Source organism: Sinocyclocheilus anshuiensis, unplaced genomic scaffold (genome assembly GCF_001515605.1).
Source record: "Sinocyclocheilus anshuiensis isolate Anshui unplaced genomic scaffold, SAMN03320099.WGS_v1.1 scaffold1477, whole genome shotgun sequence".
Classification (NCBI taxonomy): Eukaryota; Metazoa; Chordata; class Actinopteri; order Cypriniformes; family Cyprinidae; genus Sinocyclocheilus; species Sinocyclocheilus anshuiensis.
In genome coordinates, this window is record NW_015547710.1 from 174185 (window position 1) to 190314 (window position 16130).

The 16130-nt window shown below is 35.9% G+C and overlaps 1 protein-coding gene across 1 annotated transcript in view; it reads right to left on the reverse strand.

Moving 5' to 3' along the window:
- The window catches only part of LOC107704006 (syntaxin-8-like), a 70938-nt gene that overhangs the window by 1477 nt on the left and 53331 nt on the right, over nt 1-16130 (reverse strand). The window contains exon 7 of the mRNA XM_016506825.1: nt 9167-9268. Within this exon, the coding sequence (XP_016362311.1) occupies nt 9167-9268 (102 nt within the window). The remainder of the gene's footprint in view (nt 1-9166; nt 9269-16130) is intronic.

The window sequence follows — 16130 nt, forward strand, 5'->3', positions numbered from 1 at the left end:
CTCATCTCCTGTGAGTCACTGACATCAACCAGAACATTCTTACATGTGATATAGATCGGCTTTTACAAAGCTGATAGTTCTGAACTCTAACATGAGGCACGCTTGAAGTTGTGAAATGCCAATAAAACCACTACTATGAACTGTGACTGAACATTACACATTATCCCACTTAGTTTCGTTTATAAGGTAAGCCTACAGTTATACAGCTAGGCTTGTAACAAAAGGTTTAATAATTTATTACTAATGCATTTAATGATATATTGAATATGGGTGTGTTTTATTAGTGCTTTCATTAAATTATATACTTTTTGTTAAGTGCTGCCAATTGCTTTTCTTTACAATAACACTGATTACAACATCTAATAGCAGGCATATTTTAATCTAAGGGTGATTCATTTAATGCAAATCTGATCTCTTGAAATTTTCGCATCAATGTTAAAATATTTATCACATCTTAACATTTTCAAATCCTTAACCAAGTCTATTGGATAACACAATTTATGTATGTTTCTGAATTAAAATGTTCAAATACTGACTTTGCTAATGGTATCTAATATAATATACAGTAGCTACACCTCAGACTGTGATTTAAAAAATCTTAAAATTAATTACATTACATAAAAAAGTTTTTCTAAAATGTTAGGCATGACAGATATATTACAGACAGCAATTCTGTGTCATTAAACAAACAAAAAAAAAAAAGCCAAATTAACTCAACATATTCTGTTAATATGAAAAGTCCAAACTGTTCCCGATTTTAACATATAACATTTTATAATAATTGAGGAAAATTGCACCTTTCCTATTCTTAAGTGAATAATAAGACACAATAAAAACACTCACAGCTACTGTAATAAAATGAATCCATTAAACTAGAATGACACAATATATATATTTTTTCACCTTTAAAATCATCCTAGAAAAGTTACTCTACTTTCAGATCACCCATATACATTTTTTTTCAAAACACACATGTTCTGACTATGCTTGTCTCAAGCGTGCCTAACTTCAGTGCTTTCTTTGTTTGTGCAAACTCTCTAACATAGCAGACGCGCCATCTGTCACGTCTTTTCAAAACATGCTTATCTCGGCTAATCAGACAGGATTTTTGACATATGCACTGTTCGTCACGGACACTGGCTGGTACTGTATTTGCAGCCTGATTCAGTGCTTTAGTTTACATTTCTCTCATAGTTCGGCTCGGTGGCTGTGTGTTCCCACTGGAGTTGGCCTGCACTGAGGCACAGGGCAAAAGGAAGCTGTGCTGAACTAACTTATGCTGGTATTATAAAAAAGCGACCTACCAAAGCCTGCTGCGGGCAGAGTGTGAGTTAGGAAATAATTTTGACTGTGACAAGGAACAATGTCAGATTTTTAGAGAACAGACCCCTATCCCTATGGATAATTCCACATGTATTTAAAAGAACATTGGCAAGAGAAGTGAAATATCAAACACCAAAAATAAGATAAAAAGGTATTTCAATCTCCATGAGCTGGTAAACCCATAGAATGACATTTTACAAGAAGAGGGGAAAAAGTTTTACTTTCCAAGTGAACATGATCTTTTCTGTATTAAATGTCAAATGGTGAAAAGTCATTCAGATTTAAATCAGCCTAAAGAACGGTTTGTAAGACAAACCATCATTCACACTGTCAGACTTCTACACTCATCTGTTTGCTCCTCTTTTTCATCTCTGCGAAACTGTCACAGTTCTATAAGTAATCAAATAAGCTCTGCAACCCAATCATGCTGTCCCAATGACAACAATAATATTTGCTAGACAAATAGATTAGTGTGCACAGAGGGCAGAAGACCTGTGTGGCCACCCAGGGGGAAGAACAAAGGACACACATTCTTCCCAATTGTCCTTCATTTATTTCAAATCAAAGCCGAGGGAGAAAGAGAGACCTGTGAGGATCTAAACTTCAACTTGTCATATTCAGGGGCTTGAAGACTCAAAACATAAGCCTCAACTTCATTTTCCTCAATCGTTTTCTGACCAGATAATTTTCCTCTGCCTGTCAATGTTGTTCCTAACAGCCCTTTTTTTCTTTTTCATCTTTCTAAAGAGGACAGTTGTAAAGTATTTGGCTTTAGAATGTAAACAAATTAAAAACTAATTACGTGTCAGACTTCATACATTACAATATGACGACACATTTGGCTATTATTTTGACATTTGACTGCAGCACTAAAGTCCATTTCTGACGTAAAGATGAAGTCATATGGTCTATATCTATACACAAATGTTTAGTGTCAGAAAGATTTTTGACAGTAAAGGCCATATACAGATTATATATACACACCAAAACCCAGGCAGTTTTAACCTGGATTAATAAAAAACAGGAATAAACTAAAGTAATCTCAAATAGACAATAGATAGAAAATTAGACACTTAAAGATACAACAGAACAACTGATACTATATGTAAAATATTATCTTCTCTGAACACCCATATAGTTAGAAAATAAGACAAATACATGAGAGAGATATTTTATAAACATTGTGTGCCCAGAGGAGAGAATGATCAGACAGCTTTAAAAAATGTTGTGGCATGTTATTTTTCAACATTTTCTTTCCACAAGACAAAGACAAAAGACAAGTGTCAAACAAAGTTGGGAAACGTGAGGAGTGAAGTGAGTCAGGGAACACAAGTTGAAATAATAGACAAAAAAAAAAAGTGGGGTACGGACGACAAGGCAGTGAGGAATTTTTCCATTCATCAACCCCTCCTTCACCCCCCTTCACTGAATACATGAATATAGTTAGGTGTTAAAAGCAGACGCGGGACGAGAAGACGAGGAGAAGAGAAATAGAGGAGCGAGAAAGTGAATCAATGCAAAACTCGGCAACTCTGGCCTCCAGTTCTGGGATCTGCAAACAAACTTCAGTCTGTAGAGTCCTCTGGACAAACAAATAGAATTATGTGTGACATTAGAGGAGCAAGACCAAGCACGGCAATGCATTTATTTCCCAGGAAAATTCAAGATGGATCTTTATAGGATTTTATTATTCACACTCTTCACATGCATGACCATAATAAAAATTAATTAATGATCAATTCCACATCTTCTGCAAAGAGCTAATTTAATGAATAATGTCTTCATATAATTTGAGATTGAGAAAGTTCCTGGAAAAAAAAAATTCTACTGTCTATTAGTGTTGGGTTCGAGTCCACCTACGTCGAGTCCAAGTCTTTAACCAATCGAGTCCGAGACAAGTCCGAGTCCAAAATGGGCCGAGTCGGACTCAAGCCCGAGTCCCAAACAGCCGAGTCCGAGTCCAACGAAACTCTATTATTTATTAGTATCTTAACAGTTTTAACCTTTACAACTAGAAAAACGCAATGTCCATTTAAATGTAACAAAAGCAAACCTCTATTTCATCTTGCCATTTTGATTTTTTATTAATAATTAGTGCCCTGCTTTGCTTAGCAAACTTAAAGTCATGTAACAGAAGTTATGGCTGAATTGATTTATGTATTGTGACATATTTCAGAGTGAAACAGGTTTTAAAATGTGAAAAATTAAAGGGCGGCACTTCACTTTATTCATCGTTAAAGCAAATGTATAAATTCAAGAGTGGGGGTAAAGGAGTAGGTATCTTGGTGAATGGGACCTTAAGAGCAGAAAATGCACCTTTTCGTTAAAGTAAATGTATAAATTCAAGAGTGAGGGTAAAGGAGTAGGTATCTATGGGGTGAATGGGACCTTAAGAGCAGAAAATGAACCTTTTATCTCAATAAAAAAGCTTTATATAATTTGTACGATTTTTAATGAAATATGAATTTTGAATAATCAAAATTATTTTGTGTCTGCTTTTTCTATTCATCAGTGTTTGAACCATTAAAGAAGAAACTTCATTTTAATTTCTGGGTAAAAAAAAAAAAAAGAAAAGAAACGAAAAATGAATGGACGCCAGGGGCGTAAAGAGCAATTTTTGAAGGGGACACAAATAATACAGCTAAAATTTTACTTGCAAGGATATGTATACACAGAGGAAAGCCTTACTGTTATTAGTGCAGCAGGGAGACCGTGCCAAATTAGACAATTTCAAGCTGTTGTGGTTGCGCCGTGACAGCGCCCGTGTCCGTTGTAGACACTACTATCCGTCACAGTGTTGCCAAGTCCGCGGATTTCCCATGGAATTGGGCTACTTTATCACTGTTGCCGCGGGTTGAAGCGACCCCAATAATGTGTATTTTAGCCCCCGGAACGCGATTTTTACCGGGGGACCCCCTCGAAACGCGGTTAGTTTGGGCTAGTTTTGAGTAGCAATTGGGCGGGTTTTGTTGTGAAAACCTGGCAACCATTTCCCTCAAGCAGGTAACGTTATTATTGCTAACATAGCGGACTCATCGAAAAAATACATTGGCATCATGTATTAAAGAGAAAATAATCAAGGGGGGGGGGCAACCCTCCTCAGATGGGGGGTCCTGTCCCCCACGAGATTTCCGCCTATGATGGACACCAAAGTACACGGACCCCTTAGACAGGGCATTTTGAATTTTTTCTTGGATGAAAATGAGGCTGTGAGGGATAAACCTAGCCTGTACATGGCACACACTGTGTATAAAAGCCTTACATATACTTTCCTTAAGTCACAGGCAACTCACACCTGTTTTATTTTTGAATGCATTTATAGTTACATTAATTACAATAAATTACATTATGTAAGGAATAATTGATGAAGGGCCGTTGAATTATTAGAAAATAATGCACACCCAAGGTGATTTTGGACCCATAAAAACTATTGGCGATGTTAGAAAAATATTTTTTCTTTGAAACTGCCACTAATACAAAAGCAAAAAATAATAAACTAATGTAATAAAACATTCTCAAGCTTACTGAAGGCAAGTAAACACTCCAAGTATTACTTACAAACTAAATGATAAATAAATATATTACTCAAAAATCACAGAATCACAGTTTTTTTTTATTTTATTTTTTTAAGTTTTTCAGATTGTAGCCTAAAGGCTTCTAGAAATAGCCTACTACAGACATTTAATGAAAATGAAAAATATCCAATTAAAAATGTACAAATAATCTTCACTTTATACATTAAATATAGATGATTCTTATTAAAGTTAATAAGTGAATCAGTCAAGAGCAGTGAGTGATTTTCTCCTTTTCTATTATTTGATTAACATTTATGACGCAGTCGACAGCTGCAGGTTTCGCTGTTGCTTTAAGATCTGACGCATAGATCAAATATTTTCACACATCTGTATTTCTCCCAACTGTTCAAGTTCACTTAAGACAAAACCGACTGCATTTACATGAATAGTCTCCAAGATGGGCGTTTTGACATAACTTTTCGTGTGTGTAGCAATAACAGAACTTAAGAGAACTTAAGTGAAAGAACTTGGCATTTGCACGCTGACTGATGGGCGCTTTATTCTGTGAGCATGCTTTCGGTGTGTGAACACAGAAACCCGTCGGCTTTCAAGTACTGATCAAAACTTAAAAGCACATGCAAATACTGAATATCACTTTCGTGATAATGCATTGAGTCAGTGACATTTCCGTCAACTGTCCCTGGACTCAAACATATTTTCAGAGTCCAAAGTCTTGAGTCCGAGTAAAAATGCATCCGAGTCCGTGACGAGTCCTTTAAAAAAAACTGTACTCGAGACCGGACTCGAGTCCAAGTACCCCAACTCTACTGTCTACCTTCAACAGCAATGACAAAAAGACAAATTATGCCATGTTCAACATTTGTCAAGTGTATAACCAGTGGCACCAAATAGGTTTGTAGTGAGAGCAGATTGGTTGAACATCTCTCATCCCCCAAAGACACCAGCATTAGAGGGTTAGTTCACCCAAAATTGAGCATATGCCAACCTTTACTCACCATTATGTTGTTTCAGACCCTTATGAGATACTCTCTTCCATGGAACAAACCAGGAGATGATGTATGACTTTCTTTCTTCTGCGAAATAATAAAAAGATCTTCAGCAGAATATTTAAGCTGCTCTTTGAATGCTATGCAATATACACTGTTAAAAATAAAGGTGCTTAAAAGGTTCTTCACAGCGATGCCATAGAATAACCATTTTTGGTTCCACAAAGAACCATTCAGTCAAAGGTTCTTTAAAGAACCATCTCTTTCTTACCTTTTTATAATCTGAAGAACCTTCTTTCGCCACAACAAACCTTTTGTGAAACAGAAAGGTTCTTCAGATGTTAAAGTTTCTTTATGGAACCATTTAGACAAAAATTAGACAAAAAAGGTTCTTCTATGGCATCGTGAAGCACCTTTATTTTTTAAGAGTGTATATAGAATATATATATATATATATATATATATAATATTGTAAACAAGAGCTGTCTTTGAAGCCATTTGACAGCTTTGTGTGAGAATCAGACTAAAATTTTAGTTATTCAAAGAATATTTTATAAATAAAATCCTATTTTTATATCCATTAATATATGTCAAGCCCAGATGCTTCAGGTTTGACAACTCCTGGTCACGGTTCACTTTCACCGGCACAGAAAAGAGCAGCTTAGATATTCTGCTGAAATACAAACATGAGGGTGAGTAAATAATCAAAGGATTTTTGGGGGGTGTATTCCTTTAATGATGAGCTTAATGAAGACAGATATTTTGTGTTTGCTGCTCAAGTATGCAGACATGCTTGAACATTTACCACATGTGAAATGATTTAAGCGGTCCAGACATGGTTGACGTGCACAAAACTTGAGAAATCTGAGAGGCTGCAGTCATTGATCACATCACAGAAGATGCAATTAAAGCAATAGTTCACCCATAAATTAAATTTCTGTCATCATTTCCTCAACCCCAATGTCATTCCAAACACACACACGAGAAAATTTAAACACTGTACTGGTCGTTCTTTTCCCTGCATTTACAGAAATGCAGACTGGAGCTTTCAAAGCTTCAAAAAGAAATAAATGCTATATAATAACTCCTCCTATGTGGAAGACTATATTATGTTTATATATGTCTATATATTAAGTTTACTAAAGTCATAGGCTTTTCACACTTGAACGTGTCAACCCTAGGTCATTCTAAACCCAGGGTAAACAGAGGTCCTGGGAGTTAACAAATAATCCGGAATTTTCATAAAATGATTCCTTAAACCCGGTCTTAACATTCTTATTTGCATATTTGCTGTGTCAGTTTCATTAACGAGACAAATGCGGGACGCAACTTGTTTACATAAAGGCTCTAGCATTGCACATCCTCATATTATATACTGCTGACTGTACTATCAAGTTTTTCCTCGATGGATTTTTCTGACTATAAATATAAGAATGAAATGGTCTCTTTGTCACGCCAGTTGACGCATTTTCTGCCACCCTCTAATACTGACTGTTTGTACAACGCAAAGTGTTCCCGTGACTGTCCAAAACATGTGAATATGAGGCACGTGATTGGGTGTCTGTTGCTAAGCATCTAGCCATAACATTCTAACACGGTTTCTAAATTATAAGTGTGAAACGTTAAAAGCGGGGTTTAGAATGATGATAACTCGGGGTTAAGCACAGTGTGAAACGCCCTTCTAAGTAGGGCTGAATGGTATATCGAGTTTCTATGATATATCAATAGATTTTTATAGGATGAGGCAATACAGCTTATATCAATATACAGTTTAATGTTACGAGTGCATCTGAAAACCGAGTGAGCAGAAATGAAGCACAAACAGACAGAGTGCAATAAAACAGGAGTGCACTAATTCTGACTAAAATATACATTTTGCTAAAATATTTGTTACTGGACATTATTACATGTGCCATATGTAGAATTTTAAAACTTTTTTTTTTTTTTAAGTTTTATGATAGCAGTAACTGTAAAGGGACATTTGTAATGGGGTAACTCAATTGTAGGCTAATAAAGTTACTATTCTTAGATGAGTGAAGGTCTGTTCTTACCACTAACATTTAGTCTGTGCTTTTGTTATTTATTTTCATTTTTAATTTATTAATTTTAATTCTGCTTTAAAAGGCATTTCGTTTGGTTTTTAATTGTTAAGTTACAATAGAATGTATTGTGATTTGAACCCGCTTTTATTTTGCACATACTGTAGCCAAATGTAGTTACATTCACAATTTTTCTTTTCATAGCCTTCAATACGCACGTTGTTCATAGGACTGGCAGGATGTGCTTTTTTTCCAAACAGAAATCATAAAAAATATCTAGATATATATCGCCATTCAGCCTAAAAATACTTAGATATGTTTGTATACTTAGATGTTTTTTTTTTTATGTTCATATTGCCCAGCTCCAGAGTGCATGAGATTTATGAGTTTAACAAGTTCATTGAAAAGATCTGACTCAGAAGAACAATCTGTTCACATAATGGTGAATAAATGTTGGCAACATTTGGAAATTGTTGCTTCTCTTATGATTCATCCCCCAAGGATACCTAGGGTGTCAAAACGTAAAGGATGTCAAAATCTTCTGTGAATTAAGTGAATAAATAATGGAAGTAGCAACAGATCTTGAGAGAGTGAAACAGATCATAAAAAATAAAAATTAGTGTACAACATTCAAGCTGTATGGACTATTTTTATTATAATTGTATGTTTTTTTTTGTAATTTCGTCACAGCCCCAGTCCTCTTTCATTATCTTGAAAAGAGTACTCATGATGTTCTTCAAAAAAAAACTCACCTTTTGTGCTCCACAAAAGAAAATCATACAAGTTTGAAACAAGTTTTGAAAAGACGTCACTAAATAATGAAATAAATTGTCATTTTGGGTGATTTATCCCTTTAACAACAGACTAACAAAATGAGACCACAGAAGAAAGTACTCTGAAGTATACAGATGTAAAATACTGTAATGTCTTGCAGAACTTTCCAGAAATCTGTGTAAATGACCTCTCTAAATGTCTCAGCCTGATCTCACCTTTACTGCCGCTCCAATAACAAACACACAGATCACATGCAGATGGGCCTGAAAGAGCTCACAGCACTGAGACCGACCATAATGAGCAGATCTGACTTTGCCATTTACAGGCAGTAGACTTAAATCCTTTCAGTTCTGCAGATTGCACTAAAAAACAGAAGGGAGGAGAGAAGGGACAGAAAAAGAGAGATGGCCGTAAATCTGAACGATGGACAGGCTTATTGTTGCCGGGCTCTTGATGCAGAGTACATAAAACCAGGGCTTCAGTGGCTCTACAGAGGCAGAAAACTCACCACAGGAAGCAGACTTAGTGTCCAACAGCTTGACTCTGTGCGTCTCGTTTTTGATGCGGCTGTCCGTCTTGTCCACAAGCTGAGCAAGGTCATCAATGATCTCTGAAATACACAACAAGCCAAGTCAAGGTGAGCAAGGTCATCAATGATCTTTGAAATACACAAGATCATTATTCATAATTACTTCCAAGACTTGCAAATGCAATACAAACATTAAAAGCAGTCTCAGTTCATGATCCTAGAGAGATCCTCATGATCCTCCTGCTGTCGTTCTGTGGTGTGTGTGGGGGATTTATAGTGGCCAGAAATGTGTGGTTTGTGTGTGCTGGTAGCTGTGGCTAAACCGCACACCATCTGAGGCCTTATTGACTGTATTAGTATGTCTATGGTTGCTGACATCTGTGCAATTACTACTAAAATATGGCCACAAGTGGCAACAACTTGTGTCCAAGCAGGCTGGACCACAATTGGAAAATTTGAAAGAACAGACCATGTGGATACAATTGTTGTGGATCAAGTTTTTTCATCAAGTTGCACAGATGGAAGGTTTTCTTAAGTTATAGCGCCCCCTAGTTCCATCAAATTGGTGAAATTTGGCATCTTTAGAATGTTGTCAAGTTCAAGATAGCACTTACTCCAAGGAAAATGTAAACCAAATTTTCACTTTTTGAACAAATGCTTGCATCCTTTGTCTATGTGTAACAAGTTTTTACTTTGCGAGTACTCATTTAGTCATTAGCAGTCTCATCAAAAAATAAATTGGCTTGTTTCAGTGAAATGATTTTATAAATCTCTCAACTTTTTTTCATTACCATCTCTAGGTGATACATATGAAACAAAGGGGCGAGTTTGGAAGAAAAAAAAAACGTTTTTCTAGGTAAATATTTTTAAAATGTATATAAGATCATGAGATCCATTTAACCGTTTAATTCAGGGCAAGGGTTCAGAGGCGAAAAAAATCATTTTTATTTTAGTCCAAGTGGTATTACAGTTATTGCAAAAGTGTAAATTTGCTTCTTATAGTGTCCAAAGGATATATACCGTATGCATACAGTACACACTGTACTACTGAGTTTGGGGTCTCTGTGATTTATGGTCTCTGACAAACTCTTTTAGAGCAAAAAAAATAAACAAAGAGGAAGAAGAAAATCAGTACAAACACAACTGATTCCAGCAGCTTTGGTGCTTGGACCTAATTAGTACTTAAATTAAATTACTAAAATAATCAAACAGAAACAGTTTCAGATATCCTGGAAGTAGTAGGACAGTTTATAATCCACTTTCTGGGAGGAAATGTAACAGATCTGGAGAGATACAGACACAGACTCACTCCTGTGCTTTTTAGAATTGTATTGAGAAGTAGAAAGAGACAGGAGAGTTGGGATCAGGACACAATGTGTCACAAATATGACATTTAACAAATTAGATCTTTTATTTAAAGGGGTCATATGATGCGATTTCAATTTTTCCTTTCTCTTTGGACTGTTACAAGCTCTTGGTGCATAAAGAAGATCTGTAAAGTTACAAAGACTAAAGTCTCAAATCCAAAGAGATATTCTTTATAAAAGTTAAGAGTTAACCACGCCTACCTAAAACGGCTCGTTCTAACATGCCCCCACATATCTACCTCACTATGTGGGAAGATTTGCATAACGCCGCCCAAATGTTCACGCAAAGAAAGAAGGCGTAACTTTTATTCTCGCTGTAGTATTGTTGCCACTGCCGCCATGCCGTAGAGACTTGTACAATGTAAAGTTAGCTTAGAAAAAAGTACTATGAATACGTTTACTAAAGCTGCTAGCAGCATCATATGACCCCTTTAAACTAAAACTGGACCTTCAATTAAAAATACCTGTAATCAACCTGTAAAAATGTACACATAATAAAAATGTATAGAATTCACAGTTTACATTATACTGTAATACTACCCATTACTAGACCTGTGCTACTGTACTTAAATAACTAACCATCTGTATCATGATTTGCAGTGTTTTTCTGTCTGTTTCAGAGTCCTGGAACCCATGCACTATAAAATCATTTTTATGAGGTCTGTTTTATCCTAGAAAATATAAGACAGTAGGGATTGAACATCACTGGGCAATGTGCCATTTAGAATTTCTCAGGACAATATGTTGTAGCCATCAGCCTCTGTCACCAAAGCAACCTACAACAACCTATATTTCACTGTATTCCTGGAAATTCTCACTCAAGACAATTTTTGATGAATGAAAAGCGGTAGCCAGATTTTTTATTTATCATCACAGTGTATAAAGCCGTGGGCACACAGATCAGAGGTTATTTTATTCACAATCAATCAAAACAATTTAGTTTTAATATCAAAGAAAAACTACATTTTATGTGGTCAAAGAAAGTGTTTTTTTTTGTTTTTGTTTTTTGCATCGCTCCTCTCTAAATGTATGTGCTTACGCTATTTTATTGAGAAATAACATTTTATGGACAAATAAAACAAATCACCACAATTGCATTTAGTTTTAATAGCTAGATGCAACATGGAACAAAACTTCACTTGCATGTACAACATTGCTTATTGAAATTGTTCATACACACAAGAGGGGCAACGTAATAAAAAATAAAAAAAAACATTAATGTGCATGATGCAGTGTGCTGAGTTTAGAGCTTTGAGTTTGATGAGAATCCGTTGAGAATTTCCAAACCCATTTTTAAGTCTAAATCTATTATGCGTACTGGTACATTAACTTTGTATCACACACTTGAGAAGACTACCATCTGAACGGAATCTTCTCATTTTCTTTAAGAAGCTGAAATGAGCAGAACGTGAACTGCAGAGCAAAAAAAAAAAGAAAAAAGCAGCATCTGACAAAATTTAAAAATGAAAAGAAAAAAGTTAACTTAAGTACAAAATACCATGGCTCATTACAGAGTACGTTCAATACAATATAATGTATGATTAAATAGAAAGTTAATTGGCCATTTTGCTTTAGTGCAAATCTAGTTGTGTGGCTTCCCATCGCCCTGCTCTAAAAACACTAACCTTGCTGAAAGGCTCTTTCCAGAGTAGAGAGAAATCGAGTGAAAGAAATGAAGCAGAGAGTGAGAAATAAAACGAAAGAATGAAACGGAAAGAAAAGAGAGATTAATGAGAAAATGCTTAAAGACAAAAATAAATAGGGAGAAAAAAGGAGACGGAGTGAACAGGTTGACCTGTATGGAGCAGAACACACACTTGAACAGAAACCACGACTGTAAAAACGAGCCGCTTACTGACAGAATTTCAATACCTAGCAGCAGCGAGCTGGATGTAATTCAGTAGAAATGGGAAGTTGTACGTTTTTTCTTCTGCTTGCTGCCATCAGCCTGCCAACTCAAATAAGCCTTGCTCCACTGTGCAACAAGCTGTTTTGATGAAGCCTGATGAAGAAGAATCTCCAACACATTCCAGACTCTGATACAGAAGCCAAAACAGCCGTCACTCACAGCATTTCTGTTATTGGTGGAAAGAGTGGAAGGACCAAAGGTTATATATATAATGTGTCGTGTCAGCTGATAGGTACAAAAAGATATAAATCAAGAACCAAAATGAAGCCAAAAAACACCAATGGAAACACAATACCACTAAGAACCGCAGATCAAGGCATATTTTCAAATGCATTACGGTCATTTTACCATGGGTGAATGTGCGGTCAAAGCAGACTTTGGTGTTCCATTCATTTCCATTTAAACACATGTGAATAAGGAGGACGGAAACACGAGCATATGTGTAGAAGTCACATCTTTCACTGTGTATCAACAAGATTTAAGATTGTTTACTCTGACCTGTAGATTTATACTTTTGTATATAAAAGGCGTTCAACCAATAGAGAAGTCACACAGATTGGCTCCACGCAAAGAATAAGTGAAAGTGAAAGGAGATGATATGTTTTATGTATTATATTTTATATAATTTAATTTAAAATGTATTTTATAATGCATTTTTTTATTTTATATCTAATTTTGAGGCTTTTCCACAAGGATGGGAGAGAACACACTGATGACCGCAGTGGTTTGGCCAGAGGCACGGTTGGATGGAGGTGCAGGTTTCCTGGCTACGATACAGACCAGGAACAGGTTCATGAGTATTAATCTGGCAGCTCTACGAAGAGATCTGAACACATTTCTGAAGGATGAAAGCCAGTTTGGCAGCAGAGCTTTGATTACGGTCAAAATGACAGATACAGTCAGAGGTCAAAAAGTGAATGTTTTTCACTTTTCTTTTTCAGAATATCACCCCGTTACAAACACATGCTTCAGTTTTATTGAAATAATACTCCAAGTTCAATACAAGTTAAGCTCTATTAACAGTTTTATACAGTACAACAGTAGTATAAAGTTTATTAAACAGACAAAAGATGAGTTTCAGAGTAGCAAACAAAAGTAAACAAATGAAAAATGAAGCTAGTGTAATAGACACAGTTGTGCTCATAAGTTTACATACCCCTTGCAGAATATGCAAATATGCAAAACGTTTTGCATATTCTGCAAGGGGTATGTAAACTTATGAGCACAACTGTAATTGGAGAGAAAAAAATAATAATTTCTAACTTAAGTAACGAGGAAATAATGAAAGAATTTTAGTTTTGGGGTGAACTATCCCTTGAAAATCTCTCCCACTGTAATATACTCTGATGAACTCTCATAAACACAAAGGAGAGCTGTAGTGAATGTCAAGATTTTCAGTGAATACTAACATAAATTTCATCTGTTTCACTGGCTTTTACAGTGCTTTTATGTCCTTTCTGAAATTTTGTTTATTGCAAAATTGTGTTCATTGCTATTTCACGAAAAAAGAACATTAAAAACGAGTTCAAAATGTCCCTTTTTGTGTTTCACACACACACACAGTCATATGAGTTTGAAACAACGTGATGATAAAATAGATTAACTGTTTACAGCTTGTATTTAACTCACAACATTCCTTAAAGGACATTACTTTACTTGAGCTCATTTACAAAAGCAAAGAACTGTGTCACATATGGCTTAACTTGAGGCCGCGCGTGTGGTAGGAGAAAATTAGCGTGTCCAACAGGAGGTCCAGAGACCACAAATGTGGACAAAGCCAAGGAAATCATGTTGATAATGAAGAGCATCATTGAAGGGGACATACAGCAGATTAATGCAGAAGAAGAAACACATAATAAAGTATTCGAGAGTGTCAAAGAAAAACAGACATAACAGACAGAAGCAAGTGCCCCAAACATAAGGTAAGATTTAACTTAAGACTCTCATAACAATTCAGTAACTCTCTACTGGCAGCAGTGGACTCATGGGAAAACAGGCCTGCCTGCCTGCCTGCCGGTTCCCCTAACACAAGCTTGCCATTCCAGTGACATAATTCTCAATTTCTGAACTCAGTGTTTGCACAGATATATGACAGCTGCCTTCTCTGGCTTGGGCTGTAACTATCAGCCACATAACAAAGCGGAGCCTGTTCCAAGCAAGGGCTGTTTATTTAAAATGCTATTATACTGAATAAACCTCTAAACCCACATTGTGGAGCACAGACGATGTGTATCCACACACACATAAACTCACATAGAGTGGGCAAGAAATGTAAATGTGTGTGGGTCAATGACAAAAAGGGGTGTTTGCATTGAAGAAAAAGGAAAATTAATTTATATAATTTTTTTAATTATATAGTTCATAAATGTACTTAGCATGTTGCTTTTATAGGGTTTTGAAAAAATTTCTATACTATAAGAAAATAAATTTCAATGACTGTCATGTGGTATAACCATCAAGTAACACTTTTTTTATATGACATTTTTATGCTGTGAATACATGGGAGTGTACACATCTGAATCATTTACAAAAACATTATATAAATGAAATAATAAAAACATAATACATTTTTCAAAGTAAAAATGTCGAATTACCTGATATTTTTGGAGAAACGCACCACATGAGTTTGTTGAAAAATAGCATTTTTTTCATCTATTTTTGTACTGTACCAAAAAAAAACTGAAAAAAACTGAACATCATGATATTGACCCGTTCATTAATTAATTGTCAGTAGTCAAGTAAAATGTATTCATACAGTGCATTTCACAATACACAGTAGCTTTACAGAAAATCATCATATTAATACAATTATAATAAACTTTTTTGCTTTATTGGTAAAGTTATATTTTGTCGCAATCAATAAAAAACACAAAGCAACCGTGAAGACATTATAAGAAATATAGAATTAGATGAAGCTCCCATCAGCATTTGACTTAAACTGCCTTCATCTCCTAAAACAATACTTAGTAAAATATGTTCGTTCATGACTATTAGGCATTCATAAGGGACAGAAGTGTGAAATTTGGCCCACAAACACCAACACATTTTTGAGGATATCCTAATGTCAACACTGCACGTGATGCTGTAAAAATGTGATCCCTCTGAGAGAGACACCAATCAGACACAGATGTTCTCACATATGACCTCATATATGCATTTTCTTTCTCACCATCCCGCCATCATCTCAAACACTTTGGGTCGCCCCACCTCCACACCCATCAGAGCAAGCATCTTTCTCTAAACAACCGGTCGTGATTAGCTTTCATTCTCTGCCAGATGCTTTTCACAAGAACAAACCAAAGCAGTTAACAGGTCCATTTCCGTACCTGCTTGTAATGTGGAATGGGACACTTCCGATTCTGGGAATAATAGAGGGGAGTGATTTGCTCTTGGACCTGAGCCGCCTTTCCAGGCGCTAACTGCCAATCATTTGAAAAAGTCACTGCAAATCCTTCCGAGAGGCGGTCTGCAAAGGAAGGGTGGATGTTGACAATCCGTGTCCTGTCCTGTCCTCTCCGCCAGCTCTCTCCCACTCTGTCTGTCTCTCTCAGTTTACAGCAAGCAATTCCAGTGTTCCCGCTCTATTCCCAAACCAGAGTCTTCCAGCAGTGATTCACTGGAGAGATTCCTCTGCATTCAAATCTGTTTCCTATAAATTAGTCTGTTA